Source organism: Rhinatrema bivittatum, chromosome 2 (genome assembly GCF_901001135.1).
Source record: "Rhinatrema bivittatum chromosome 2, aRhiBiv1.1, whole genome shotgun sequence".
NCBI lineage: Eukaryota > Metazoa > Chordata > Amphibia > Gymnophiona > Rhinatrematidae > Rhinatrema > Rhinatrema bivittatum.
This window is the reverse complement of record NC_042616.1, coordinates 690,974,701-691,002,101: the sequence shown is the minus strand read 5'-3', so window position 1 is coordinate 691,002,101 and position 27,401 is coordinate 690,974,701. Positions and strand designations below refer to the sequence as shown.

The 27,401-nt window shown below is 41.9% G+C and overlaps 1 protein-coding gene across 1 annotated transcript in view; it reads right to left on the bottom strand.

Annotated features, from left to right (window-relative positions):
* The window catches only part of ATP6V0D2 (ATPase H+ transporting V0 subunit d2), a 122,554-nt gene that overhangs the window by 71,951 nt on the left and 23,202 nt on the right, over nt 1-27,401 (bottom strand). The window contains exons 2-4 of the mRNA XM_029591604.1: nt 25,041-25,212; nt 4,904-5,082; nt 2,863-2,942 (exon numbers count right to left, since the gene is read on the bottom strand). Of these exons, the coding sequence (XP_029447464.1) occupies nt 2,863-2,942; nt 4,904-5,082; nt 25,041-25,212 (431 nt within the window). The remainder of the gene's footprint in view (nt 1-2,862; nt 2,943-4,903; nt 5,083-25,040; nt 25,213-27,401) is intronic.

Genomic DNA, 27,401 nt, shown 5'->3' with positions numbered 1-27,401 from the left:
GATGCTGCGTTTTGCATACTGTTGGAGTAGGAACAACAGGGAACACATTGTAAAAGCAGTGCTATAAGCCACTGATTCAACAACATATCAGCAGGTTGGACACTTTGCATGTGACACATGTGATATGGGTGCTAACACAATATCTGGAATAGAATGGACCCATCTAGCCACACAGACCAGGATTTTCCACAGATCGTACTCAGATTGCAATACTAAAAGCATTGCATATGCTATGCAATGCTCATGTTCATTGACATATATTGGATGCACAAGCCAAGTGATACATACACGACTAATTGAGCATTGCACCATTTGTTAAATCAATGTATAGAAGCACATCACAGTGAACGGTCCTACAAGTCATACATAGGTCACCAGGAGAAGTGACACTTCTGTGATGCTTAATTAATGTGAACAATGTTTTATTTTCTAATTGAATACTGTCAGTCCATATGGGCTGAATGAAGCTATTGACTGGCACACACTGTAATGTGGAATATGACATTTTCTAAATAGTTTATCCATATCCTATCAGCTGTTTCAGCAAGGGATAAATAGCAGGCTCCTACCATTATCCCCTTTAAAAATGGCGGCCACCCACTCTAGATGCTTGGATGTCAACAAATGTCAAACTGAATTTGTGGGCAATAATGCCCACAGAGTGTATATACATTCACTATAAGAATATACATATCGCTGTGATATTTTCATAGAGACTTTGACTTCATATTTTATTATATGTATTTGTATACATGTTATTGAACTATTGCTGTGTTTAGGACATGATACCTTCCTTGTTGCTGATTTGAATTTCACTGGGTATAGATATACTAACAAAAAGTGTTTTGTGTGCCCCTGATGCAGATTTTGAAGTACTGTCACAATATCGGACTGCCGTTGAAGAGTTACCCTCACTCTCAGCTGAAAGATAAAATCGCTTATCTGCAAGGTAAAAAAGTAAACAATAATATTATTAAACCATGATCTATGATTATAAACCTTGATGTAATCAAACAAGACTTTAATTACTCTCACAAATTAGTGCAGTAGGTGTCTTTAACCATATGAGGTCATAAGATTTATAGCATATGACTTGTTTTGATTTGCCTCAGTGATCGATAATAGGTGAATTGCTGTTGGACTGTGTCAGCAATATTCACTACACAGGTTCTTTAGAGTTTTTGTATTTTCCTCTAAAGTATATATATTTAGATCTTTAAGTCTGTCCCCATATGCTTTGTAATGAAGGCCACTGACTATTTTGGTAACCATCCTTTGGGCGGATTCCATCCGGTCTATATCATTTTGAAAGTTATCATTTGTCAATCGCACAACCAGGGACTGTTTCTACAAACTCCAAGTTCTGAAAAGGATAAAACCTCTATTTCACTCTAATGATTACAGAACAATACTACAAGCTTTAATCTTCTCAAAGATTGATTATTGCAACGCCATCCTACTAGGCCTCCCATCATCGTACACCAAACCTCTACAGATGGTCCAGAATGCGGCGGCAAGAATTCTCACCATCACCAGGAGAAGAGACCACATATCACCTATCCTAAAACACTTTCACTGGCTCCCTATTCACTTCAGAATTATCTTCAAATCCATCACCGTCATATATAAATCCATCTACCACCTTACAACACTTGACTTACAATTCCCACTCAGCCATCATCACTCTACAAGACCCACCAGAGAAGCATACAGAGGATCCCTCCAAGTACCTCATATCAAATTCACTCGACACATAACCTTAAGAGAACGGGCCTTCTCAACAGCTGGACCAGCACTCTGGAATTCCATCCCTCCAAATCTCCAACAGGAGCCCTGCCTCCCAACATTCCGAAAAAGACTTAAGACCTGGTTATTCAAACAAGCTTTTCCGGACCCCTCATAATTGCTGCCTCATCAACTTTCACAACTCAGTCACAGCTGCCCTTGTAAATAACTCCACGAGATGTTAATCCAATTCAGTATTTCTCTACGCCACTAGTTCAATGTTAATCTACTTCTGTATTTCCCTTTCTCTCCCAGTTCGATCTCCCTTGTTATTTGTAACTGCAATTTCCTTGCACTTGTTTTTTAGTTTTAATGTATTTACACCCCTGTTTAACTGTAAACCAGCATGATGTGATTGTATCATGAATGCCGGTATATAAAAACCTTAAATAAATAAATAAAATAAATAAGTATAGTCTCCCATACTGTACACAGCATTCCAAATGAGATCTCATTAGGGATCTATACAGGAGCAATATCACCTTCCTTGTTCTGCTGGCCAATCTTCTCTCTATGCACCCAAACATCTTTTTGGCTTTTGCCATCATCATCTCTAACTGTTTGTCCACCTCGAGATCATCAGATACAATCACCCTCAAATCCCGATCATGTTTAGTACAGAGAAAGAATTTCACTCCATATACTGTACTGTTTTCTTGGGGTTTTGCAGACTAGATGCATGACTGCATTTTTTAGCACTAAATCATAGCTGCCAGATCCTAGATCACTCCTCAAACTTTGATGGGAAACTCCATCAGGGAGTTTTGCTTTGAAAATCAGCTTGCAGCCCTGCGAGAACAAAGTTCAAAGTGCTTTTTGACTTGCAAGCACCATGAAGCGTGAAGGGTAGCAGGTGTATGAGCCCTTTGTGCTGTGGTGTAGCTGATGCAGCCTTGAGGGCAAACCTCCTATGGGCCACCAAACGTAACATGAAGAGTATGAAAAATGCCCTTAGAATGAGTACAACCAAGTTCCTTCCAATAGTCTGTGCTCTTTCAGATTTATAATGTCTTGTTTTCATTATCACTAGAATTCTGAAGTACAGGAATAAAAATACAACTGAAAGAAACCATTTACCTTGTACAGTTTGTTGCGCATTATCTCAATGTTCATTTCATCCATATCATTCTCAGACAGACAGTCTTGGAAGAAAGCAGCTGAAACCAAAACATAAGTCAATTACGAGATAAATTCACAGGCAGTAATGCAATGGGTTTATGTGCTCAATAGCTAGATGTTAATAATTATAGAAAAGAGTGCAATCAAAAGAAGAGGCAATGATGGTAATAAAGCTTATGCTAATGATTAAAATTCCCCCTCCTCTATTAACGCATGATATCTGTTTGGGTTTCACTATAGTGCACTATTCATTATAATGAAGACATTTCTAGCAATGGGAAGTTCAGGGGGTGCTTTGTAGTGTGAATAATAGAAGGGTTCTCCCCCAGAGGAGATGGACATTCTGTGGTATATATATGGTGCTTGCAAGAGACATTTGGAGGAGTTTTTGCTTGTAGCTTAATGAGACTGATTTGAGAGTAAGACATCTTGTTGGCTGCTAAAGTAGGGTAGCCACAGTATGGTTCTTTTGATCTACCAGGGAGAGCAGAGCACTTCTATCTGGTAAGGGTAACAGGTCATCCAGAATTATAAGGAGCTCTAATCCAGAAGGACACTATTTTTCAACTGGGGAAGTCTAGAGAGAGTGAATTTTGGTTGCCTCAGGTAAACACTTAGATTGGCATCTATATGGCCACCTATTGATATACAAACATAGAAACAGAGAAATGATGGCAGAAAAGGACCAAACGGTCCATCCAGTCTGCCCAGCAAACTTGTGGCAGCATAAAAAATATCAGGCTTATTGGTTAAGGGTAGTAACAGCCGTATCAGCAAGTAACTTCCACTCCTACTTGTTTTCCCCAACCTTAAAATTTAGTGTCCTCATTGGTTGCTGTCTGTGTCCAATTCTCACCTTTCCATCCCCTACCGTTAAAGTAAAGAGTAATATTAGAGCAGAGAGCAATATTGGAGTTGCATCAACAGCATGAAGGCCTATTGGCTAAGGATGGCAAATTCCACACAGCAAGTTATCCCCATGCACTTCCCTCTCCATTTCCATCCTTTAGTCCCTAGGGATTCACAGTGTTTATCCCATGCTCTTTTGAAATCTTTCACTGTTTTTGTCTTCACCACCACTTCCGGAAGGGCATTCCAGGCATCCACCACATGGATGCCTGGAAGAAATTTTTCCTGATGTTGGTTCTGATTCTTCCATCCTGGAGTTTCATTTCGTGACCCCAAGTTCTACTAATTTCTTTTCAACAGAGAAGGTTTGTTGATGAAAACTGTTAGCCAACTAATTGTTTTATGATTGCCACTGGTCACTAGATTTCGGCTGCCTTTCTGCTGAAATTTAGTCATGAATACTGGTGGCCAAATAATATTCAGCCCAGGTTTTCCTTTCCTTCTTGGAAGATTCCTGAGCTATCTACTCCCCCTCCTGCCTCCTGGCCACAGACTCTGACTAATTTTGTACCTGAACAATGGCGTTCTGGGTACTGTGGCCATGTTTCCCTCCCCCAACTGTTCCTCTCACTTGTCCATGAATACATTCCACAATAGGGCAGTTTGGCAGCACTCCAGCTCCAGTCAGCAAGATCAACAGTAGTGTAAGCTGACAGTCTTTATGGAAAGCATTATCAGAAATGACAGGTGACCTAGTTGTAAAGGGAGATTTTAGGTGAGTCTTGGATTTCTTGCACTCCCATTCTAATGCATTAGGATGCTTGTACTATTGATTTAAAATGGAAGAAATAGGGACTACAAATACCACAATGCATTGGGGGGTAACTATAAGTTCAAAAACCAGGACTGGCCAAAAGTCTTCTTTCTTGAACTAGGTCATTTAGCAGTTGTGTGTTAATCTGTTTAGCAGTTCAAAACACTAACCACTGGGTCACCAGATCACTCTACAATAGTGGTTTGAAATATCTCTTATACTATGCCATATATGATCTGATGGGCACACACATATGTGATCTGATGGGCACACACATATGTGAACAATGAACAGTGTCATCTGCAAACAAATAATTAGTTAAAAAAGATTTCATACCTAGGGGTGTGTCAACCAAAATTGCATTGTATAGCTCTGCGGACGTTTGGGCAATGTTGACTGCTTCCATCTGGTCAAAACTGCCCAGTGGGTGGCATTTTGGAACAAGTTCAGATATAGGTCGTTGATGCAAGGTCCCAGTGATCAGCAGAATAACATTGTCAATCATGTAACTGTATCTGCATTGGAAAAACAAGGTTACCTAAATATGCTTCACAGATGAGTCATTAATCACAGCAGGTTTCATGCTGCGCTTTAAAGTTCCATTCACACTTTGTGATTATTTCTGTTGAAGCTGAACAGAGGAGATATGATGCATCTGAAATGTACTAATATGTGGACTGTACAATAGATGCATGCACAAAAATTACAGTTCATGTTTTCATCCAAAGGTTTAGTATAACATGGGAATACAAAGTATGGGAAAGCCTGAGTTTATCCCTAGACAGAATTTATGTAGATTTATAATAATAATAATAGCAGGTATTCATGTAGGCGACAATTTTCAAACTGGCTATCTTGGTGCAAAGTCCTCAAATAGTTTTTTACTCACAGATATTGTACAAGATTTCAAAAGGAAAGCATATGTGCACCAGCTTTTAGTGTGGGCAAAATGTTGCCAAAAAAGAATGCATGTGGATTTGAAGCTTCACTCTGCTTCACTCTGCTTCCCAGGGGCATGCCTCTGCTTCCCAGGGGCATGCCCCTGGGAATGCCTCCCTTCAATCCAGCAAAAAGTATGTGCTGTGCATACTTTTAGCTAGACTGAGGGACAGTAATCTTCAGCCAGCCAATTTATCAAGATAAATCGCTATTTACTTGGGTATATGACTTTGAAAACTGTCCTCATATTTTTTCAAACCCAGGGCCGGTGCAAAAGTATTTGGCTCCCTAGGCAAATCTTTGGTCATGTGTCCCTCTCCCCCTCTGCCTCTCTTACCTACTGATTGAAACGCCCTCCTACCAGCAGCACAGGGTTCCATTCTTTATCAGTATTGTCTCTGCACAGCACCCTTCTGGGCCTTGCACTGGTGGGATTTTGCTGCCCCTAAACGTTTGGTGCTCTAGGCAACTGCCAGTTTGCCTAATGGAAGCACCAGTCCTGTTCAAATCATCAATAATACATTACAAGTGCAGTAAGACAAAAGCATGTACATTGGATTGACAGCATTCAGTGATAGAAGTGTTATAAGGGGTAGGTACTTCAGCGTGTCTGCCTGAGGTAACAAGCTAGGGGGGGGGGGGGCATTATGCTATCACCATCAGTCTAACAGTAGACAGCTGCTTTCATCTGTGGGCCAGCTGCATCATTGGCAGGATATCCCTCCCAGCCTCCCAGGGTGCCATTGTGTCCAGCGATGGTCCTGCTCAGCACTATACTCCTGTAGACACTACTTCATCCCAACCACCTTTTTTGAGAAGAAGAAGATACGGAGCTTCTTCAAGACTTAAACTTATACTATTTTAAAATAGCAGTACTGGCTAGATTCTTGATTCTTGGCTCTACTGCATACTCTTCTGACCACTTTCCTAGGTTTCATTCCTTCTTCATTCTAATATATTTTTCAGAAACTCAGAAAATAGATAACTTATCAGACTACAATTAGCTGGACAAGTTATCCATGATATTTAGTGGGCTAAGCAACTTCGGTAGGCAGACTCTGGCTGTTTCCTTTTGTGCAATTTATTTACAGTGAAAACTAAGTACAAAGAAAAAAGAAAGAAAGAAATGATGCAGCTCACCTTAAGTTCAAGTAGTACAGAGACATGTTATTTAGCAGGTTTTCTCATAGAGTGGCTTCCTGCCTGCTCCCTGGGGGCCTCCTTAACCGATCTGGGCCCTGTCTTCTTATGGGTTGGGATTTAAGGAGGACTGGGCCAGATAACTGTGGCCGATCCCTTAAGGTGGTCTGAGGGAGTTACCTGTAGACCACCTCACATTCCCCAAATAAAGGTATCCAGCTACCTCTAGGTGGATACCTTTAAACCTAAAAGGCTATGAATATCACTGGTAAGGCTTAAAGTTATCTGGCTAAAGGTAGCTGGATAACTTTAGGTTTAATTGTCTATATTTTAAATGCTTAAATGGCAATAGTGTCTGAAAAACAAAAGAGCATGTGGGCCTTATGGCCTGATTCCCTGACCCCTCCCTGATGTCTGAAAAATGAGCCTTGCTGGGTTGAGCCTTCCCACCCTTCCATACTCTTCCAACTAAAGTTTAAAAATAAAAATGACACAGGTCCGCCTGACAGTGTCCTCCCTTGCTGCATCCCTGGGTGACCAAAATAAGATGGGAATGTCCCTCCATCCCAACCTGGCACCTGCCACCCACCTGGCACCTTACCAAACCCTTTTCAGATTCCAGGATCATGGTACACTCCTATTGCTCCCTGCAGCTTCCAGCATTGCCCTGTGTGCATAACTGTTCCCCCTTTTGGTTTTATGTCTCTCTCCCATATATATCTAAAGAATATTTTATCGCTTTCTTTTCTGAGTTGGGCAATATTTGCCTCATTTCTGTTTATTACCCATCACTCATATATTGTGACATGCTTTATATCGGAGGAGAGATGAATAAAAACACTGCAGTACAGTGGAGAATAAAAGGCTCCTTTAGACACCGAGTACCAGCAACCACATTCACTAGCTCTCCTCTCTGGGCTTTTGCTCATTTGACTGCCCTCTCTTTCCCTCTTCTTTTTCCTGATAATTCTTTTGAAATTTAGATGATAAATGCTTTGAAACATACACAGAAGGACTTATCAACAACACTGAATTTTCTACCCATTATCAGACTAAGGCCCTCAGGACTTGTAACATTTTACTGCCGCTGCCATTTCTGGCAAACACTGCACCCCTCCCCCCATTCCTTTACTGACCTATAAAGGCACATATAGATAACCTCATGTCTAGCAGACTCTGTATTCTTAAACCGAGTGAAATTGCGTTGTTTTTTCCTGAACTGATGAAGGGAGCATAACTCTTGAAAGCTAATCACAGATAGTCCAATATAGAAACATAGAAATGACGGCAGAAGAAGACCAATCGGCCCATCCAGTCTGCCCAGCAAGCTTCACACTTCTTTCCTTTCATACTTATCTATTTCTCTTGGGTCTTAGCAACCCTTGGTTCTATTTCCCTTTCACCCCCACCATAAATGCAGAGAGCAGTGATGGAGCTGCATCCAAGTGAAATATCAAGCTTGATTAGTTAGGGGTAGAAACCGCCGCAACAAGCAAGCTTCACCCATACTTATTTGTTTACCCAGACTATGTTATTCAGCCCTTATTGGTTGTTTTTCTTCTCCCCTGCCGTTGAAGCAGAGAGCTATGCTGGATTATGCGTGAAGTATTAGTTTTACTTCTCCCCTGCCGTTGAAGCAGACAGCAATGCTGGATATGCATTGAAAGTGAAGTATGCATTGAAAGCCACATTAACTATCAACAAATATTGAATAAGCCTAATAATTGGTAATACCTGTAGCCTATGAACTCTCTGTTAATTTTACATACTCTTACCCACCCCTTTGAGTAAGAGTATGTAAAATGACAAAACATTTTTTTTAATTTAGATACTGAGTTATAGGGTTTTTTTTAAGTTTTACATGTATATATTGTGAGGGTAACTTTTTTTTTTGAAACATCTTTTATTGAGGATTAAACAGGAACAAGTACACTTACCAATCAATTTACAGAACAGAAGAAACAATCCTCAGGGTGTTCTCTTTTTCCCCCCTGGGATGACAGTCCTTAAATGCCACATAACCAGCATAGAAAATAAACCACATTGACATCCCCTCCCCCCTCTCTACCCACCCCCTCCCCAAGTACAGAGAGTCTCAATGTAGAAAAAAAGAACACACCATAATGAAATAGCCTGTACAATAAATTATAGAACGGAATCCCAATGTGGCCATGAATAAAGTAGTAATATAGGACAGTCTCAACGGTTCCATAGCTACACAGATGACAGAGGCCGGATCCCTTGGAGACTCAAAAGTCGGTTAGAGGTGAAATCTCCTGGATGGATGTTGGCAAAGTTTTATAGAATTGTCCCCATATGTCTTGAAAGTGACGTTTCTTATTCAGAGTAAAGCGACGGTACATCGAGCCATATTCCATTTGATATAGCTCAGTCATCAAATTACTCCATTGCGATTGTGATGGAGGATTAGAATCAATCCAGCGTAGGAGGATACACTTTTTTGCAATAATACAGGCCTTGAATAAAAACAGTATGTTGTCCACATTTATGTTTGAGTCACCATTCTCAACATTTAGTAAGCAAAAGGAACAAGACCAGCGAATCTCAGTGCCTTCCACGTTGGATAAAAGCAAATGAATGCTCTCCCAAAAGGCTTGAATTGCAGAACAATCCCATAAGCAGTGTATCAAATTGGCCTGTGGTTGAGCACATTTAAGACATGCATCAGTAGATATTAAACCCAGTTTCTTTGCTCTGGCTGGTGAAATAATAGTTCTGTGGAATATGAATTGTTGCAATTCCCGGAGAGATACATTGCCCGTCATCTTGAATAGAGAGGAGTAAGAGTGTTGAAGCATGGAGACATCCAGCATTTCAGCACAATCCTGAGACCATTTTGGAAGCAAGGAAGGAAAGACATTGAATGAACGGGCCAGAGTATAGAATAAATATATATTTGACAAGCTTCCCAACTTAGCTTTAAAACAAGTAAACAATTTTGAATATTGAGAACAATCAATAGGTCCAGTGACTCCCCATGAAATTACAGAAGATTTTGCTCTGAGGTAACCATATATAAGAAAATGTTGTGGTCGCAGCCCCAATAATTCTTGGCATTGAGCAAAGGTGTAAAAGCTGCCTGATTCAGGATCAAGCAACTCCCCAAGTGGCCAAGTAGGAGACACCTTAAAGGAATGCTGGGTGGGTACATAAGAGTAATCCATTGGGTTACCACACAAAGGATAGTGTGGTGAGATAACACACGTCTAGTATAGGCCCAAATTTTCCGGATTGTGCGCACCAAACCAAACCATAGAGGAGGTCCCAGCAAATGTCAGGGCATATGGAGCACAAAGATTATGAATTAACTGGTTATCCGTATGATTGGAGGTACCCAAGACCCAGTCCCCTAAAAATCTAAGGTTAGCCGCTCTGGAATACATCCTGAAGTCTGGGAGCCCAAAACCGCCCTGAAGGTGGGGAGTGCACAAGGTAGTGTATGCCAGACGAGCCTTTTTCCCCTGCCATATGAACTGACTGATATGTTTCTGAATTTGACAGTTATCGGTAGATAGGAATAGACAATTAAGAGCAGATATAGGAGTTTCGGGGCTATGACCATTTTTACCACTGTGATACACCCCTGGAGCGATAGAGGTAACAGCTGCCAGCTTTGTAGGGTTTTGGAAACTTTGGTAATAAGAGGAGGAATATTGAGGGTGTACCATTTCCTGGGATCAGAATGAATCTGAACACCCAAGTATTTAATGGTGGAACCCGCCCATTTTACTGGAAAGGACTCCAATTCCTTCTGCAAGGTGCCAGTTAAATCCAAAGCCTCAGTTTTGTCTAGATTTAATTTAAATCCCGAGAGAGATTGATAAGTGGCAAAAATGTGTAAGGCTACAGGAAGGGCGGTACATGCCTGGGATAAAAGAAGTAGAATATCATCCACAAATAAAAGAGTTGTATATGTATAGGACCTCACCGGGATGCCCGTTACACTCCGGGAGGCATGTAAGTGATAAATGAGAGGTTCCACCGTCATTATAAATAATAGAGGAGACAACGGGGATCCCTGCCTAGTGCCCCTTTCTAACTGAAATTCTGTGGAGAGTAGCCCATTTACCAAAACTGGATTGGAATACAGCAGAGTAATATAGTCATATATCTGGCCTATAAATCCCATTTGAAGGAGCGTCTTTTTTAGAAAGGGCCATGCAACCCAATCAAAGACTTTTTCCACGTCACATGTTATCAGCAAGGGGTCTTTGAGAGAGAGAATGACCAAATTTTCCAGAGCTGTCTGGACTTTATGTAGATTTACCGCTGAGCGGTGTCCAGCCACAAATCCCACTTGGTCCGGTGAAATTAGCAAAGGCATAATGGGTTGTAGTCGGGTAGCTATAATTTTCGCATATAATTTAATATCTAAATTAAGCAGGGATATAGGACGATATGAGGAAGCTTGAAGGGGATCCCTGCCTGGTTTCGGGAGGACCACAATAGTCGCTGATCGCAAAGTGCGCAGCATCTCACCTTTTGTAACCATTGTTTCAAAAAGGGATTGCATAGTTGGGGCCACCTCCTGCGCCAAGGATTTGTAGAAGAGCGCTATCATGCCATCAGAACCTGGTGCCTTCCCATCATGCAAAGAATCTTGATAGGGTGATTCAAGTGGGCTCGTTGTTGATCTGTTAAGGTTGGCAGGTGGATAGATTGCAAAAAGGCATCTATGGCTTGATCATCTACTGCCTCCTTAGAGTACAATGCATGGTAATACTCAGAAAAAATTTGTGCAATGTCTTGGGAGGTGGTTTTAACTTCACCTTTGAAGGACCGTAAATTTGCTATAAAATTTGAGGGATCTTGTGATTTTAACAGACGCGCTAACAGCCATCCTGCCTTATTGCCATATTGAAAAAAATTATATTGACGGTATTTCAGGGTACGGGTAGCCCTAATATGTATCAGATCATTAATAGCCACCTGTAGCATTTTATATTGAGGAAGAAGGTCCTCCTCACCCAAAACATTTAGGGGTACATTTTAAAAAACAGCGCATGTACTTTTGTTCGCGCACCAGGCGCAAACAAAAGTATGCTGGATTTTATAAGATATGCACGTAGCTGCGCATATCTTATAAAATCCGGGGTCGGCACGCACAAGGGGGTGCACATTTGTGCAACTTGCGTGCGCCGAACCTTGTGCGCGCTGACCGTTCCCTCCCCCCTGCACCTTCCCCTCCCTTCCCCTACCTAACCCACCCCCCGGACCTATCTAACCCCGCCTTACCCTTGTTGTAAAAGTTATGCCTGCCAGTGGCAGGCATAAATTGCGCGCGCCAGCAGGCTGCTGGTGTGCCATCTCCCGGGGGTTGTTCCAAAGGCCTCGGCTGTGCCCCCGGAATGCCCCCGCCTGGCGCCCCGAACATCGTGCCGCCCACCCGACATGTCCCTAACACGCCCCCCTAGTGAAGTATCCTGGGGCTTGCGCGCGCCACCGAGCCTATGCAAAATAGGCTCGGCGTGCGCAGAGGCGTTTTAAAAGGGTTATGCGTGTACCTTATGCGCGTAACCCTTTTAAAATCTACCCATTATTCTCGGTCGGAGAGCCTTCATTTTTTTTTCAAAAGGTCCACATCCATTTTCTTTTTCTTGTGGCTGGCATTACTAATGATATCTCCTCTGAGAACTGTTTTTGCAGTTTCCTAGAGGAGCACTGGGTCAACATCAGGCTTTGCATTAAACTGCATAAATTCTAGCCATTTCTTTTGGAGGTATATGGGAAAGGCTGGGTCACTTTGCAAATGATGGGGAAGTCGCTATTGAGCCAGAGGTGGCATAGCACTGGAGCCAAATTCACCCATCACTGGGCAGTGATCAGAGATCACTAAATTTTCAATAGAGGAGGTATTGAATCGAGAGAATAGTATTTCAGATACCAGTAGGTAATCGATACGAGATCTGGTCGGGTGCGCCCTTGCTATATGTGTGAATGCGCACTCTCCGGGGTGAAGAGACCTCCAAAGATCAATTAGTTGGAGGTGATTGCATAAAAAATGTGGTCCTTTCTTTGTACTTATATTACGGCCGGTCCCTAGAGGTTGTTTGTCTAAAAGGGGTCCGCTACAAAGTTGAGGTCCCCTCCAAGAATGATGGGACAATCTCCCAATTTAGAAATATGCGTAGTGAGACTGGTGTAAAATGAATGTTCATATGTATTGGGAGCGTATATTGAAGCCAGCAGAACTGGGGCCCCCATGAGAAGACCCTTCACCAGGCAAATCTTCCCCCAGCGTCTGTTACTGTCTCTTGGACTTTGAAAGAAACCGATTTATGGATGAGAATTGCTACACCCCTACTATGTGTGGTGCCTGTTGCAAAGAATATTTGGGAGACCTTTTTTTTTTTTTAACTTTAGCACCTCAGTTTTCAATAAGTGCATTTCCTGGATGAAACCCACTTTGGTGTGAAGTTTATTTAAATGGGCTAAGACCTTTTCACGTTTCACCGGGGTTCCCAAGCCAGCCACATTCCATGTAACAATGTTTAAAGCCATAAAACTACCTTATAAATGTTTTGGTGCAGCTCTGGTACCTTTATAACAAAATTCAAGCAACAAGTAGACTCCCCATTAGGACCTTTTACAAAAGTAACACACACAAAAATCAGACATATATTTGCAATATATTGAGACTCTCTGTACTTTCCCCCCCAACCCACCTTGCCCTTTATTCCCCTTTCCCAGCTTCCAAAGGGAAAGCAAGAATTCCCCACCTTTCACCATGTTTGGATATTATCCCTCAATGTGGGATGAAGATCACTCAAAAACAAAGGATGTGTTCGGTCACCCCCCACCCCGTCCCCCCTGCACAAGCAGTGGTGTAGACGCCCCTCAATAATGCCTTGTAATTAAAGAAGAAAGAAAAACAACCTAAAAAGTAGTTTGGAGCACATTGAACAAAACAAGACATATATGTTATGAGTTTGCTTGAAGGATCTTGTCCATAGAACGGATTCCTTCGCGGTGCGTAGTCTGAAAGATGGACTAAATGGAGACCCAGGTTTTCTTTATATTATAGCACCCATGCTCATGTCACCTATGACAAAGCGTCTGGAGTAGAATAAGAAGCTCCAGCCGGAGGTAGTATGTATAGTTATCAAGCCTCTTCCACTTGTGCGGATCCTGGAATGGAGTGGACATAAGACCGAGCATCAGCAGCAGAAGTGAAGATCTTTGTGGTGCCATTGTGAGATATACGAAGCTGCACTGGGTATGCAAGGGCAAACCTGATTTTTTTTGTTACAAGGTCAGAATATATGCTGGTAAATTCCTTGCGTTTCGCTGATACACGGGGAGAAAAATCTTGAAACACTAATATTTTAATAGTATCATGTAGGAATTCTTTTTGCTTCCGGTAGTGTTGAAGTACCAGCGACTTGTGCACAAAGTGCAAGAAGCGAGCTATGACCACCGGTGGACCCCAGTTAGAATCGCCATCCATTTTCCTGCCCACCCAATGTGCACGTTCTAGTAGTCCGCCCGATGGAGAGGCAAGCGAGGAAACTAGGCCTAACAGCCAGGCCTCTAGAAAGTAGGGGAGGTCTGCGTCTGCTATATTCTCGGGAAACCCCACAAACCTTAGATTGTTTTGGCGAGAACGATTTTCTAAATCGCCCAGCTTGTCCTCGCTGATTTTCGCCGCTTGTTCCAGGGCAGCGACCTTCCTCTCCAGGGCGCCCGTGTCGTCCTCGGCCAAGGCAACACGCCCCTCCACTCGCTCTATTCGGGAATCAAAATTGCTGAGTGAAGTTCGGACTTCAGCGATTTGCTCAGAAATCTGATAAAGTATGTCTAAAGCGGTGATCACCGCGTGAGAAATTTTGTCTTCCAGCGATTCTTCCTCCATTTGCTCTGCGTCGGCCATCTTGGTTCCGGGGGCCTTCGGCTTTTCTCTGTCTTTCCACACCGCTCGGGACGCCATAAAAGTCGAAATTGCCCAGGAGGTGAAGGCGGAAGGTGAATTAAGTCTGTTCAGTGGAAAAAGACGATGTCTCTAACCCCCAGGAGCACGATGGCAGGGGATTTGAGGTGGGTGGTGACCGGAGCTCAGTCTCGTAGGTGCGACAGAGTTCACCACATCACGTGATCTCCCCATGAGGGTAACTTTTAAAAGCATTTATGTGCATACAAGACACTTTTACATGCATAAATGGGCTTTTTGAAAATTATCTCAAGGTTGCACATGTAAAGATATGCATGGAAATGATTTCATGCATACTTTTATGTGTACTTAAACAGGGGTTTCTGAAGGCAAAACTAGGGTGGGGAAATCATTTCCACGCATACTTTCGATTTTCTAAAGTCACGCGGAAAAGCTAGCGTGCTCCTTAGCAGGTGTAAATGTGCGGTCCCACTCATTTTTAAATTGGACTTGTGCCCTTAAGGCCACTGTGAAAATTAGGGCTGAAGTTTGCACGTGCTTTCTACAAGTGGACTACAGCCCCTCCACAAATGCTCGCGAATACATTTGCATCTGCTTTCTAGCAGTAATTCTGCTTTGAAAATTAGGGTTGAAGGCTGCATGTACTTTGTACACGTGAACTTCAACCTAATGGAGGGCTGTTATACAATTACAATTACAATTATTACAATTAAAATGTACAATTATCGTTATTTTAGTTGCATTATGGGTTGGATTTTCAAAGACATTTAGGCACATAAAATTTGATCTTATCTTGTAAATGACTGCAATAAAATAGCCAGGCCTCAGTTTGTGAAAAATTAACCCAGTCATGTGTGTACTTTTACATGAACTAGGGAGAGGCATTCCAGGGCAGAATTCGAACTTAATGTGTATACTTTTCAATTTTAAAATGTATACGTGGACGTTTACTTATTTATGATCTTTTCAGACTGCCCAAGGCGGTGTTCAGAATAAAACTCACCAAACCAACAAATCAAATAAAAAAGAGCAGACTAAACCAGACATCTGCATATAACGCAGAGGTCCTGCATCCCGCCACTCAGTGCCATGAACAACTTTATGCCCACCACATAAAGTATCTTTCTGTTTGCGCCCATTTCCACCCAAATTTCCAAAGCAAAGTTATGCAAGTAAGTTTGATTTCAAAATCTGGGGTAAAGTCTACATGTAAAAGGAACGAACAGACTTTCCCCCAACTTGCACAGTTATAAAATTGCCATCCTTATGAGTTATAGTGAGACATGATACTGCTGTTCGCATTAGCATGCTCTACAATTCATACTGGGGTCAATTTTAAAAGCAGCGCATGTGCGTCCACGTGCACGCGGCTCCTGGCACGCGCAAATGGATGCACCAATTTTATACCATGTGCATGTATGTTATAAAATACAATGGCCGCGTACACATGCGCTCCGGATTTTAAAATCTGCACGTGGTGCACGCAGGATGTGAAATTTCGCAAAATATGCACGGCGACGCAATCGGGTCTCCCCCAGTTCCCTCCCAGTCCATTCCAATTAAGGGGTGAACTGGGAGGGAACTTCCCTACCCCCATACCTAACCTTCCCCGCTCCTCCTTGCTCCCTAAACCTAACCTAACTATCCCCAAATTTTTTATTTTAGTATTTACTGCTCCTCTGGAGCAGAAGTAATCTCTGTACGCTGACCAGCCGCCGGCGCGTGCATCCCTGGGACAGCATCGAATGATGCCCCCAGCCCCACCTCGCCCCTCCCCGCCCTATGCTTTTCTTTGGGCCTGGCACTTCTGCGTGTAATGGGGGTTATGAGCATGGCTCGGCCCGTTGTAAAATCATGCTGTGCGTGCAAGGCCTGGCCACGCGCATAACCCCTGTAATTTATGCGCGTGGCCCTTTTAAAATAAGGCCGCAAGAGTCCTGTGTACCTTACAGTTAACCTAGAGACACAAAATGGAGATGACCCTTTAGTGCAACAGGTTCTAAATGCTCATTTTGGGATTTTCTTTTGTGTGTGCGTGGGTATATGTGGAGCTCTTCAGTATAATTTTTCTGTCTTCTCCCCACTTCCTGGTCTTTCAGAAGCCAGCAATGCAAACGTGGACTATTTGAAAATGCCACTGCAGTGAATGGTGTGATGGGATCTGCTGGCCACGGAGGTACTGAAAAGTAGTAGGAGAGAGGGGGAACAAGTACAGGGACACAGAGGGTAGGAGAAATGTTTAGACGAGATGGAGCAATGTAGGTGAAGCTGAAGGAGAAAGGAGGCAGTGATGGGGGAAGGCTCAAACAAATGGAGGTGGGAAGGGCCAGTGGGGGAAAGAGTGACAAAGGATGGTCAAAGTATAAGAAATGAAGGATAGAAGGGACAACAGAAGGGTTAAACCTGAAGGTATGAGATAAAAATAAGAAAAACTGTCGGGTGGAGGACAAGAGATGAAGAGGAAGGTTAGGAAAATCTTGCCCAGTGACTCAGAACTTTCAGAGCTATTTACATGTATCAGGATGCTGTCTGCAAGGGGAGTCTGATAAATATTAGTGTAACATTGCTCCCATCTACTAGGATTCATAATGGTGGAAATAGTTATGCAGCAGGTGATCTCAAAAAAACTTTAAACACTAATAACTTATCTGGACTGATAAAAAAAAAAAAAATCAGAATAAAAAAAGGACTTGAAATTAATTTGTTTGAACTGTCTTTTTAATTATCTAAATCGTTTTCCTTTCAACAGTACTTTTCACAAACAAGGAATATACTTAAAGGCATTGCTAGCTCATAAATTACGCCACTAGATGTCATGATTCTTCCACTAACAGAGCTGAAAAATCAGTCAGGCATTGCACTGTTAAGGGTCATCCCAATCCATTTCTATTTATTTCTCCAGCTTAGAAGGGCTGTCAGATGTGATTACGGCAGTGCATACAACCAACTGCACAGTTTATTAAGAAGAAACTCTCAGGCCTCCTTTTAACCGATTATATAGGGTTCTACTTGCTGGTAGTTACTTGTTTTCTTTCCCTAGATGAAAGAGCATTGGTCTTATTAAAAAAATGATTCTCGTCTCTCTGCATCAATCTCATAGTCAGTGAAACTACTCTGTGTAAACTGTCATCATTGTTATGGAAGGTTTACTGATATGTTCTCTTCTGTTTGTTAAGAATTAAAAATAAACTCCCATAAATTCCCATGAATCATTTTGATGATCCCTATATTTTATATAATATATTTTCTTGAATACATTAAGGTAATTGCCTAGTTTTCCAGTATCATGGTTTTAAGTATTTAATATGACTGATCTCTAGACTTGTAGTTTAAAAAGGTTAATTATTGACTGCCATTGTATATATGTACTTATGGGCATTTATTATGGACAGAGTGAAATATCTCCTAAGCTAGCATTTGAAAATGAGGTTTTGTGCATGCTTACAATTTATTTTATTTATTTAGATGTTTTATATACTGTTGTTCCAAAAAAGATCACAATGGTTTACAAAATCAGCATTCTTATTCTTGGACAACATTCATATTCTAGGTCAATACAAGAGCAAATACATTTCTAGATTAGCATATCTGCTTCAGGTATAAGTTATCTAGGGGGCTACGATCATGATTAGTAATTCATAAATTATATTTCACTATCCATCATGTATTAATCAGTTCCACATGACATAGTTCAATACTTATTGCTTATTTTATTAGCATTATCTATGTTTTGACAGCAAAGTTATCGGCATATTGATATTTTACGTAAGATCATATGCATTTCTAAAGAACCATGTTTTCAGTTCACGTTTGAAACTCTTTCTTTCTGTTATCTAGAGTAATGATTCTGGTAGAGAATTCCACAACTTGAGGCCTGTGCAGTGTGTATGCTTACTGTATCACTCCTAATAAGCATGGGTTAATGTTATTGATGATATTAGAAATTAGAGTTAATATTTTATAGTGTATTCTGGATTGAACAGGAAAACAGTGCAGGGCTATCAGCGAGGGGGTGATGTGGTCAAATTTCCTTGTCCCTAGTAAGAGTCTACCTGAGGCATTTTGTAGTAACTGTAGTGGTTTTAATAGTCCAGAAGGTAGGCCTAGTAATAGGGAATTGTAGTAATATTAGTGTTTATAAAACAGTATGGAAGTCCTGTGTTATTAGAAATGGTTTCAGCCCTTGTAATATTCTCAGCTTCGTGTATCCAGTGGTGATTAATTTGATTAAATTCTTTTTCATTGTGAACTTTTCATCGATCTGTATTCCTAGGTCCCATACGTGATCTGAGTATGTAATAAAATCTCCCAGGCTTAGTTTGATTATCGAGGCATTTCTCAACTCCATGATTTCAGTTTTTTTAGTGTTAGTTTCAGCATAGATAGCTTTTATTGTATTGCCTTCATGTATGATGACAGGGTCGATGCAGTTTTTTCAAATGATTTGTTGAATGGGATGTAGAATTTTATATCGTTGGCATATAGGAAGAGGTTGATTCCTAGCTCCGCTAGCAGTGTACATAGATGGAGCATGTAAATGTTGAATAGAGTAGCCGAGAACTAGTAGTAGAGAACCCTGAGGGACACCTGAGAACCCTGAGGGACACCTGTATCGATTGAGAAGGTGTCAGATATGTGATTGCCAGTTTGTCTTGAAATGAACTATCTGTCAGGAAGGAAGAGAACCATTTGATAACATTTCCATCTATCTACTTTTTTTCAACTGATGGCATGGCAGGGAATGGACTACAGTGTCGAAGGCTGGTGATGGATCAATTAGTACCAGGATATAGGATCCATCGTTGTCAAACCCCTGTAGTAGAGGGTCCGTTAAGGAAATTAGTAGGGTTTCTGTTGAGCGATATTTTCTGAATCTGAATTGGTTTGGGAATAGAATATTATTGTCTTCTAGGTGGCTTTCTAATTGGGATAACACTGCTTTTTCTAGTACTTTAGTGAAGAATGGCAGGTTGGATATTGGTCAGTAGTTGTCCATATCATCAATTCTGCCTGTTTTTTTTTTTTTCAGGATTGGTTTAATCACAGCTTGTTTTGCCTCAGTGGGTACTAGTCCTTCAGATAGTGAATGGTTGATTATGGTTATGATTGATGGGGTGATTACGCTGCTGTTTACTGCTTTTAGGGAACTTGTGGGGATTGGGTCCAGTGGGTGAATAGAAGGCTTTATTTTTGTTACTATTTGGTTAATTTCAAATTTAGATACTGTGTCAAATATGTTCCATTTAGCTTGCTTTTTTCCTTCATGTTCTGTTGTTGGCAAGCAGGTGGAGAATTGTGTTTTCAATCTATTGATTTTATCTAACAAAGACATGGCATGTTCATTGCAGAAATTCTTTGAAAATTCATAGTTATTAGAGATGGTGGAAGATGGATCCTAAATTAAGTTTTTAACTGTTTCGAAGAGTAATTTTGAATTAAATATTACACCATTAATCTATTTAGTGTAATAGTCTTTTTTTGTTTTATTGATTTGTACTCAGTATTTAGTCAGTATGGATTTGTATTTTTCTAGGGATTCTGTAGATTGGCATTTCTGCCATTGATTTCACATTTTCTGTGTCTGTTTAGTGTGTCTTAGCTCTTTGCTATACCAGGGTTTCTGTTGTTTAAGAACATAAGAACATAAGAAATTGCCAAGCTGGGTCAGACCAAGGGTCCACCAAGCCCAGCATCCTGTTTCCAACAGAAGCCAAACCAGGCCACAAGAACCTGGCAATTATCCAAACACTAAGACGATCCCATGCTACTGATGCAATTAATAGCAGTAGCTATTCCCTAAGTAAACTTGATTAATAGCTGTTAATGGACTTCTCCAAGAACTTATCCAAACCTTTTTTGAACCCAGCTACACTAACTGCACTAACCACATCCTCTGGCAACAAATACCAGAGCTTTATTGTACGTTGTGTGAAAAAGAATTTTCTCTGATTAGTCTTAAATGTGCTACTTGCTAACTTCATGGAATGCCTCCTAGTCCTTCTATTATTCGAAAGTGTAAATAACTGAGTCACATCTACTTGTTCAAGACCTCTCATGATCTTAAAGACCTCTCATATTCCCCCTCAGCCGTCTCATCTCCAAGCTGAACAGCCTTTCCTCATAGGGGAGCTGTTCCATCCTCTTTATCATTTTGGTTGCCCTTCTCTGTACCTTCTCCATTGCAACTATATCTTTTTTGAGATGCAGTGACCAGAATTGTACACAGTATTCAAGGTGCGGTCTCACCATGGAGCAATATAGAGGCATTATGACATTTTCCGATTTATTAACCATTCCCTTCTTAATAATTCCTAACATTCTATTTGCTTTTTTGACTGCTGCAGCACACTGAGCCGACGATTTTAAAGTATTATCCACTATGATGCCTAGATCTTTTTCCTGGGTGGTAGCTCCTAATACGGAACCTAACATTGTGTAACTACAGCAAGGGTTATTTTTCCCTATATGCAACACCTTGCACTTGTCCACATTAAATTTCATTTGCCATTTGGATGCCCAATCTTCCAGTCTTGCAAGGTCCTCCTGTAATGTATCACAGTCCGCTTATGATTTAACTACTCTGAATAATTTTGTATCATCCGCAAATTTGATAACCTCACTTGTCATATTCCTTTCCAGATCATTTATATATATATATAAATATATATATATATATTGAAAAGCACTGGTCCAAGTATAGATCCCTGAGGCACTCCACTGTTTACCTTTTCCCACTGAGAAAATTGACCATTTAATCCTACTTTCTGTTTCCTGTCTTTTAAACAGTTTGTAATCCATGAAAGGACATCGCCTCCTATCCCCAATGACTTTTTAGTTTTCATAGAAGCCTCTCATGAGGGACTTTGTCAAACGCCTTCTGAAAATCCAAATACACTACATCTACTGGTTCACCTTTATCCACATGTTTATTAACCCCTTCAAAAAAATGAAGCAGATTTGCTAGGCAAGACTTCCCTTTGGTAAATCCATGTTGACTGTATTCCATTAAACCATGTCTTTCTATTAGCTCTACGATTTTGATCTGGAGAATAGTTTCCACTATTTTTCCCAGCACTGAAGTCAGGCTCACTGGTCTATAGTTACCCGGATTGCCCCAGCAGCCTTTTTTAAATATTGGGGTTACATTGGCCACCCTCCAGTCTTGAGGTACAATGGATGATTTTAATAATAGGTTACAAATTTTAACTAATATTTAGTGGTATTGTGTTCTTTTTGGAACGTTTTTGTCAGGATTGGGCGTAGGTTGTCAGATATTTCATTGACTATTTTATCCCAGGAGTCAGAAGATGATGAGGCATTATCATGATTAAAGTCAATTTTCTTACTTTTAATAGTTTCTTCAAGTATTTTTGGTTCTGTATGTGAAAGATTGATTATTATATGTTTGTTAGCTGTGTGTTGAGAAGGGTTTTTTCTGCTTTTATTAGTTGGTGGACCCAGAAAACAAATCGGAAGCCGATCCAGTTGGCTGTATAGCAGTGAAGAAACGAAGATCGGTGTATATGAATGCCCTTTATTTGAAGGGCAAATTTCAAATAAAGGGCATTCATATACACCGATCTCCGTTTCTTCACTGCTTTATTAGTTGGTGGTCAGACCAGGGTAATATTTTGTGAGGTGTGTTAATTATACAGTTATTATGATTGGCAAATATTAGGTCAAGGATATGTTCTGCTTTATGAGTGCGGTTGGTTGCAAATTGTGACCATCCCATTGCTTCCATAGTGTCTAGAAATATTTCATATGATGTAGCTTTAGGTATGCTGTCTACATGTAGGTTAAAGTCCCCTACTATTAGAGTGGATTCAGGAGATGGAAATGCTTTTGTGAAAATTTTGATTATAGGTGAGCAGTCTTTTTGGAGTGTTTCAGGAGCGCAATAGTCCATACTATCAACTAAGACAATCAACTAAGCTTCAAACCTCACATTAAATCACTCCTAAAAGGGGGCTTCTATAAACTTCAAGTCCTCAAAAAACTGAAGCCCCTTCTCCACGCCCACGACTTCCGCACTGTTATGCAAACCACTATACTATCCAAACTCGACTATTGTAACTCCCTTCTCTTAGGCCTCCCAGCCTCCACCATTAAACCCCTTCAAATCCTTCAAAATTCCATGGCAAGAATCCTAACAAACACCAGAAAAACTGACCATATCACTCCTATTCTCCAAGACCTCCACTGGCTCCCCATCACCTTCCGTTCCCAATACAAAACACTTACCATCCTCCATAACACACTATACAATAACAACTCACCCTGTCTTGAAGATATACCACAATTCCGCCAAGCTAATCGCCCCACTAGAAACTCCCTTGCTGGCACTCTCCAAACCCCTTCACTTAAAGTTGGACACCTCACCACCACCAGGGATAGAGCCTTCACCATTGCGGGCCCCACCCTCTGGAACTCCCTCCCCGCCAAACTCCGCCTAGAACCGTCCCTGAGCCATTTCAAAAAAGGAATCAAGACATGGCTCTTTCAACAGGCATACCCCAATTCCTCTCAAACCTAGTCCTTTCCCTCATTGAACCCCCTCAGCTCCCGTTCAACCTACCTACCTTCTCCCTGACCTCCCCTATACCTTCCCTGTACCCCTTCCTCCCTACCCCGCCCTCTTCACCCTTTAGCAAGCTCTCCCTAAAAATACCCTTGCTCAGTTGTACCCCTGTTTCCCTCCACACCCCCCTGCTCCTTTTTCCCTTTCCCCTCTCCCTTCCCGCTCCCTCCTTCTTTTCCTCCCCCCCGCACCAGCATTTATCTGTATATACGTGCACTTGCCTCCTTTCATACTGTAAATAAGTTCTATATGCTAAGTTCTTAAGTGCACATGCCTCCTTAGCATTGTTTATAGTTCACTTGCATATCTAACCCTAGCATGAATGCAAAAGTTGTAACTCTGCTCTTTGACTCTCTTCATCTGTACTTTTATATATTATCCAGTTAGCCCCCTTCCCCGTTTTTTGTAATTTCCTTTCTCAGTTACTTGTAAACCGACGTGATGTGTCCTACGAATGCCGGTATAGAAAAATGTTAAATAAATAAATAAAATACCTGTATTTAGTTGTGGTGATTTAAGTATTGCCACCTCATAGGGAGGGTTAGTCTCAACTTTGTAGGGTTTAAGTTTTTTTTACTGATTATTACTAGGCCCCCCACCTTTATGTTTGTGTCTGGGGAAGTGAAAGATGTTATAGTTGGGGTGATCAATTTGATTTAAGAGAACATTATCTTTGTCTTTCAGCCATGTTTCAGTAATACAGAAGACAGCAGGATTTAGTTCCTCTAGCAGATCATTTATCAGTGGGATTTTCTTTGACAGTGACTACATTTAGTAGTAGGAGAGTAAACATTAGGTAGGAAGAGATTACAAGAGAGTTGTTACTTATTGTGGGTTAGATCATCTTTGTGCTCGTTGTTTGCTTGTGATTTGAGGTTCTCTGAGGATTTCCATATATTCCTTGTCTTGTGATGGTTTCAATGAGGTGGGTTGTCTCGATTATAAATGCTGTTTGGTCAGGGTGATTTTAAAATATATACTTCAGGTGTCACTTCAGGCATGCAGGAAGGGGCGTACAAAGAGGCAAGCTCCTTTGTTGTGCTCCTTTGTGCATGCGTCAAGGGTGTGTGCCTCACAGTGAAAGCGCCTTTGATGCTGCACCATGGATTTGATGGTGTTGGTGGGCGAACTATGGGGCAGAGTGTTGCATTGGTGCCAGTAAAGAAGTCTTACTTCCTATTTCCATGGGGGGAGGGTGCTCCCTACTCATCCGTCTCATTGTCCTCAGTGCCAGCCGCCAATTCAATGGTTGTGCAAAGCAGACCCTGCTTCCCAATGGCTGCCACTTTCCCTGGCAGCTCTCTCCACTGACGCCTTTGGCACTGCTGCTGCGGATTTGATGGTGTTGGTGGGTGGGTGATGGGCAGGCTATGGGGCAGAGCAATCACGTCAGCACCAGGAGAGAGGACTCACCTCCTCCTTCTGGAGGGGGGGGGGGGAGGGAGCTCCCTGCCTGTCCGTCTCATTGCCCTTGGTGCTGGCCGATGACTTTTACAATTACAAGTCTTTCTTTGAAGATAGGCATACTAATGAAAATTTACCCTTTTATTTTCATCAGCTTTTAATGTATTAGAGATCAACAGGGGGTCTGTGGAATTGTACTAGGAAATAAAGTAGGCAGACTAGATAAGCCCTAGGGTCCTTATGGGCCATCAGATTCTATGTTTCTTCTACTAACAATATCTTAAGGATTCCAAGTCATGTAGCCAAGATTTTACATTCCTAGTATCTAACCACAAAGTTTAGTTCCATAAAGCTTCTCAAAATAAATGGCAGCTGCCTGTTGACAGTTTTCTGAATCACTGTTACTCTGACCAACAATTTATTCCGTAACTGTCATAATAAACAGCTACAGTTCAATCTGAATCCAAGTTTTTAGTGTTGAGAGTCACAAAACCACTTACGTGATAAAGTTAAGAAAAGTGGCAAGTGGCTCGAAGGAGTGGTTCCTGAAGTAATGAAATTCTGTGAGCAGTTTTTCCTTGAGCTTGTCATCAACCATGGAGACAGTGAGAGACCCAGTTTCATTTGCTAAGAAGCTTCCGTAGTCTGTGGACTGCAGGTGCAATTTCAAATCTAAAATGAAATGAGAAAAAAAGATACCAAATATGAAATACTCACCTCCCATACACAATAACACCACATCCTCGTTAAATAAATAAATAAAATAAATCCCCTTGACCTGAACAAAGAGCTGTAAGAAAAATGCACAAACCTTGAAAATATAAAGTTTCATTGAGTTTTACAAGTGATAGACTGTGGCAGGTTTATACTAAAAGCTATCCAATTTAGGGGAGAACAAAATGGCGCCGTGAGGGAAAGATGCGGCGACGTGGAGCTCCTGATCATTTTGCTTTATTATTGCCTTGGAGTAAGAATGCCGCACACAAAGAGAAAAGGAAGGTGAGAGAAGATACCTCGACACCCCTGAAGCCTCCCTTGCAGCAAACAAAGATTCAGGAGTTTTACGCCGCAGGAGATAATGCCCCGGGAGAGCCGGCTGCAATGCATGAGGTGGAGCAGGCCTTACCATTGTTTGGCGAAACATCTCTGAGCCCCGGGGCCCCGGCAACTCCCTCCCCTCCCGCCCATACCAGTGAGTTTGGACCAGCCATAGCCGTTAGATGGAAGGCGTCAGATGGAGGATTGGCAGTCGAGGGTGGTCCATCCTTGAGTCTGATGGGGCAGCCTCAGGGTGAAGAAGTTTCAACCGCCCTGAGTGAACTAAACATTGGAGTATTGAGTGGCATTGGTGTAGAGTTACACCCGCCGAATCTACAGGGAGGGACTCCGACGATTCCTCTCCAGGAACACGATGAATTACAACAAATGCAAGGTTCGGTAAATATTACCTCTAAAAAATTACTTGTTAAACCTTCTGTGGTGACGATGGAGGCTTTGTGGAATGCTGTCTCTTTGTTGGAGAATGCAATTATTTCTTTAACGGAAGTAATTAAAGACTCATAGATACAACTAAATACAGTGAACCCTGTTGTGCTTTCACATACTAGTAAAATTCAAGAAATGGATTAAAAAATTACTCAGATACAATCGATACAAACAAGTTTAATACAAGGAGACTTAAAAATGGAAAAGAGATTGGAACACCTTGAGAACAATGCGATATAATAACTTAAGGATCTTAAATTTCCCTAAGCGTAGCTTAATTTCTCCAAAAGAGCAATTTAAAAAATATTTGCTTGATATATTGTCCTGGCCAAGTGGAGAGCTACCAACTATATTAAGAACATTTTATTTAACATCAGACAACCAGAGAATTGGAAATTTGGAATTGAATCTCAAACAAGCAAATTGAAAGTGCTTCCCCCCCCCCCCCCTCCCCGTTGGATTTAACTGGATTCCTGGAGACAATGCAGGAAGAGCAAATTGAAAGAAGAGGAACTTTAATTGTGAAATTTATGATAGCAGCAGAAAGAGACACTGTATTAAGGTTTTCTTATGGAATCGTAATAAGATTTACTTCGGTGAAAAAAATCTGGATCTATAGTTAGATCCACACAAGCACGGTGAAAAAAATTCTTATCGTTAGGTCCCAGAGCACACCAAATGTTGTGTCCCGCGCCCGTGGCCGTCCATGGGCACGGCCCCCTACCTCCACCGCGGCGGCGACCTGCCACGGCAACCCCTGAAACGCTCCCCAGGGCCGGTGCCCATCACCCCGGGGATGGTCCGCAGTCTGGCCGCCCGCTGGGGAGCCGTCCCTGCTCCTCCCTCGCGGCGCCCTGCTGGCTTTCCCCCTCGAAAGAAATCCAAGATGGCCACCGCCATCTTTAGGCATGAGGCCACGCCCCCCTGCTGGATTTAAAGGGACCTGATCCCTTTAATGATACTCACCTGCTTCCAATGATCCAGAGCAGAGGAAGTATTTAAGGAGGCTTCCTCTGCTCATTCCTCAACTTGGCAATGTCTCCTGTGAGCTGTGTCCAGTCTGCTTGCTTCGGTGAGTTCTTTGAGCTTGGCTTCTGGTTCCTGCTTCGTCTCTCTGGTTCCTGACTTCGGATTGGCTGACGGTGATTCTCTGGTTCCTGACTTCGGATTGGCAAGTGGTGATCCTCTGGCGTACAACTTCGGACTGGTGAGCGACGACCCTCTGTCATTCGACCTAGGACTTCTTCAAGACTACCGTCTCCAAGGGCCCGCCTAAGTCCCAGCGGCCTGGGTCCCTATGGGCTCCTCCTGGGGGGACCGCGGGCTTCCAGGGCGAAGCTTCAGTTGGCCCTTGCACCATTTCCCTGACCTCCCTA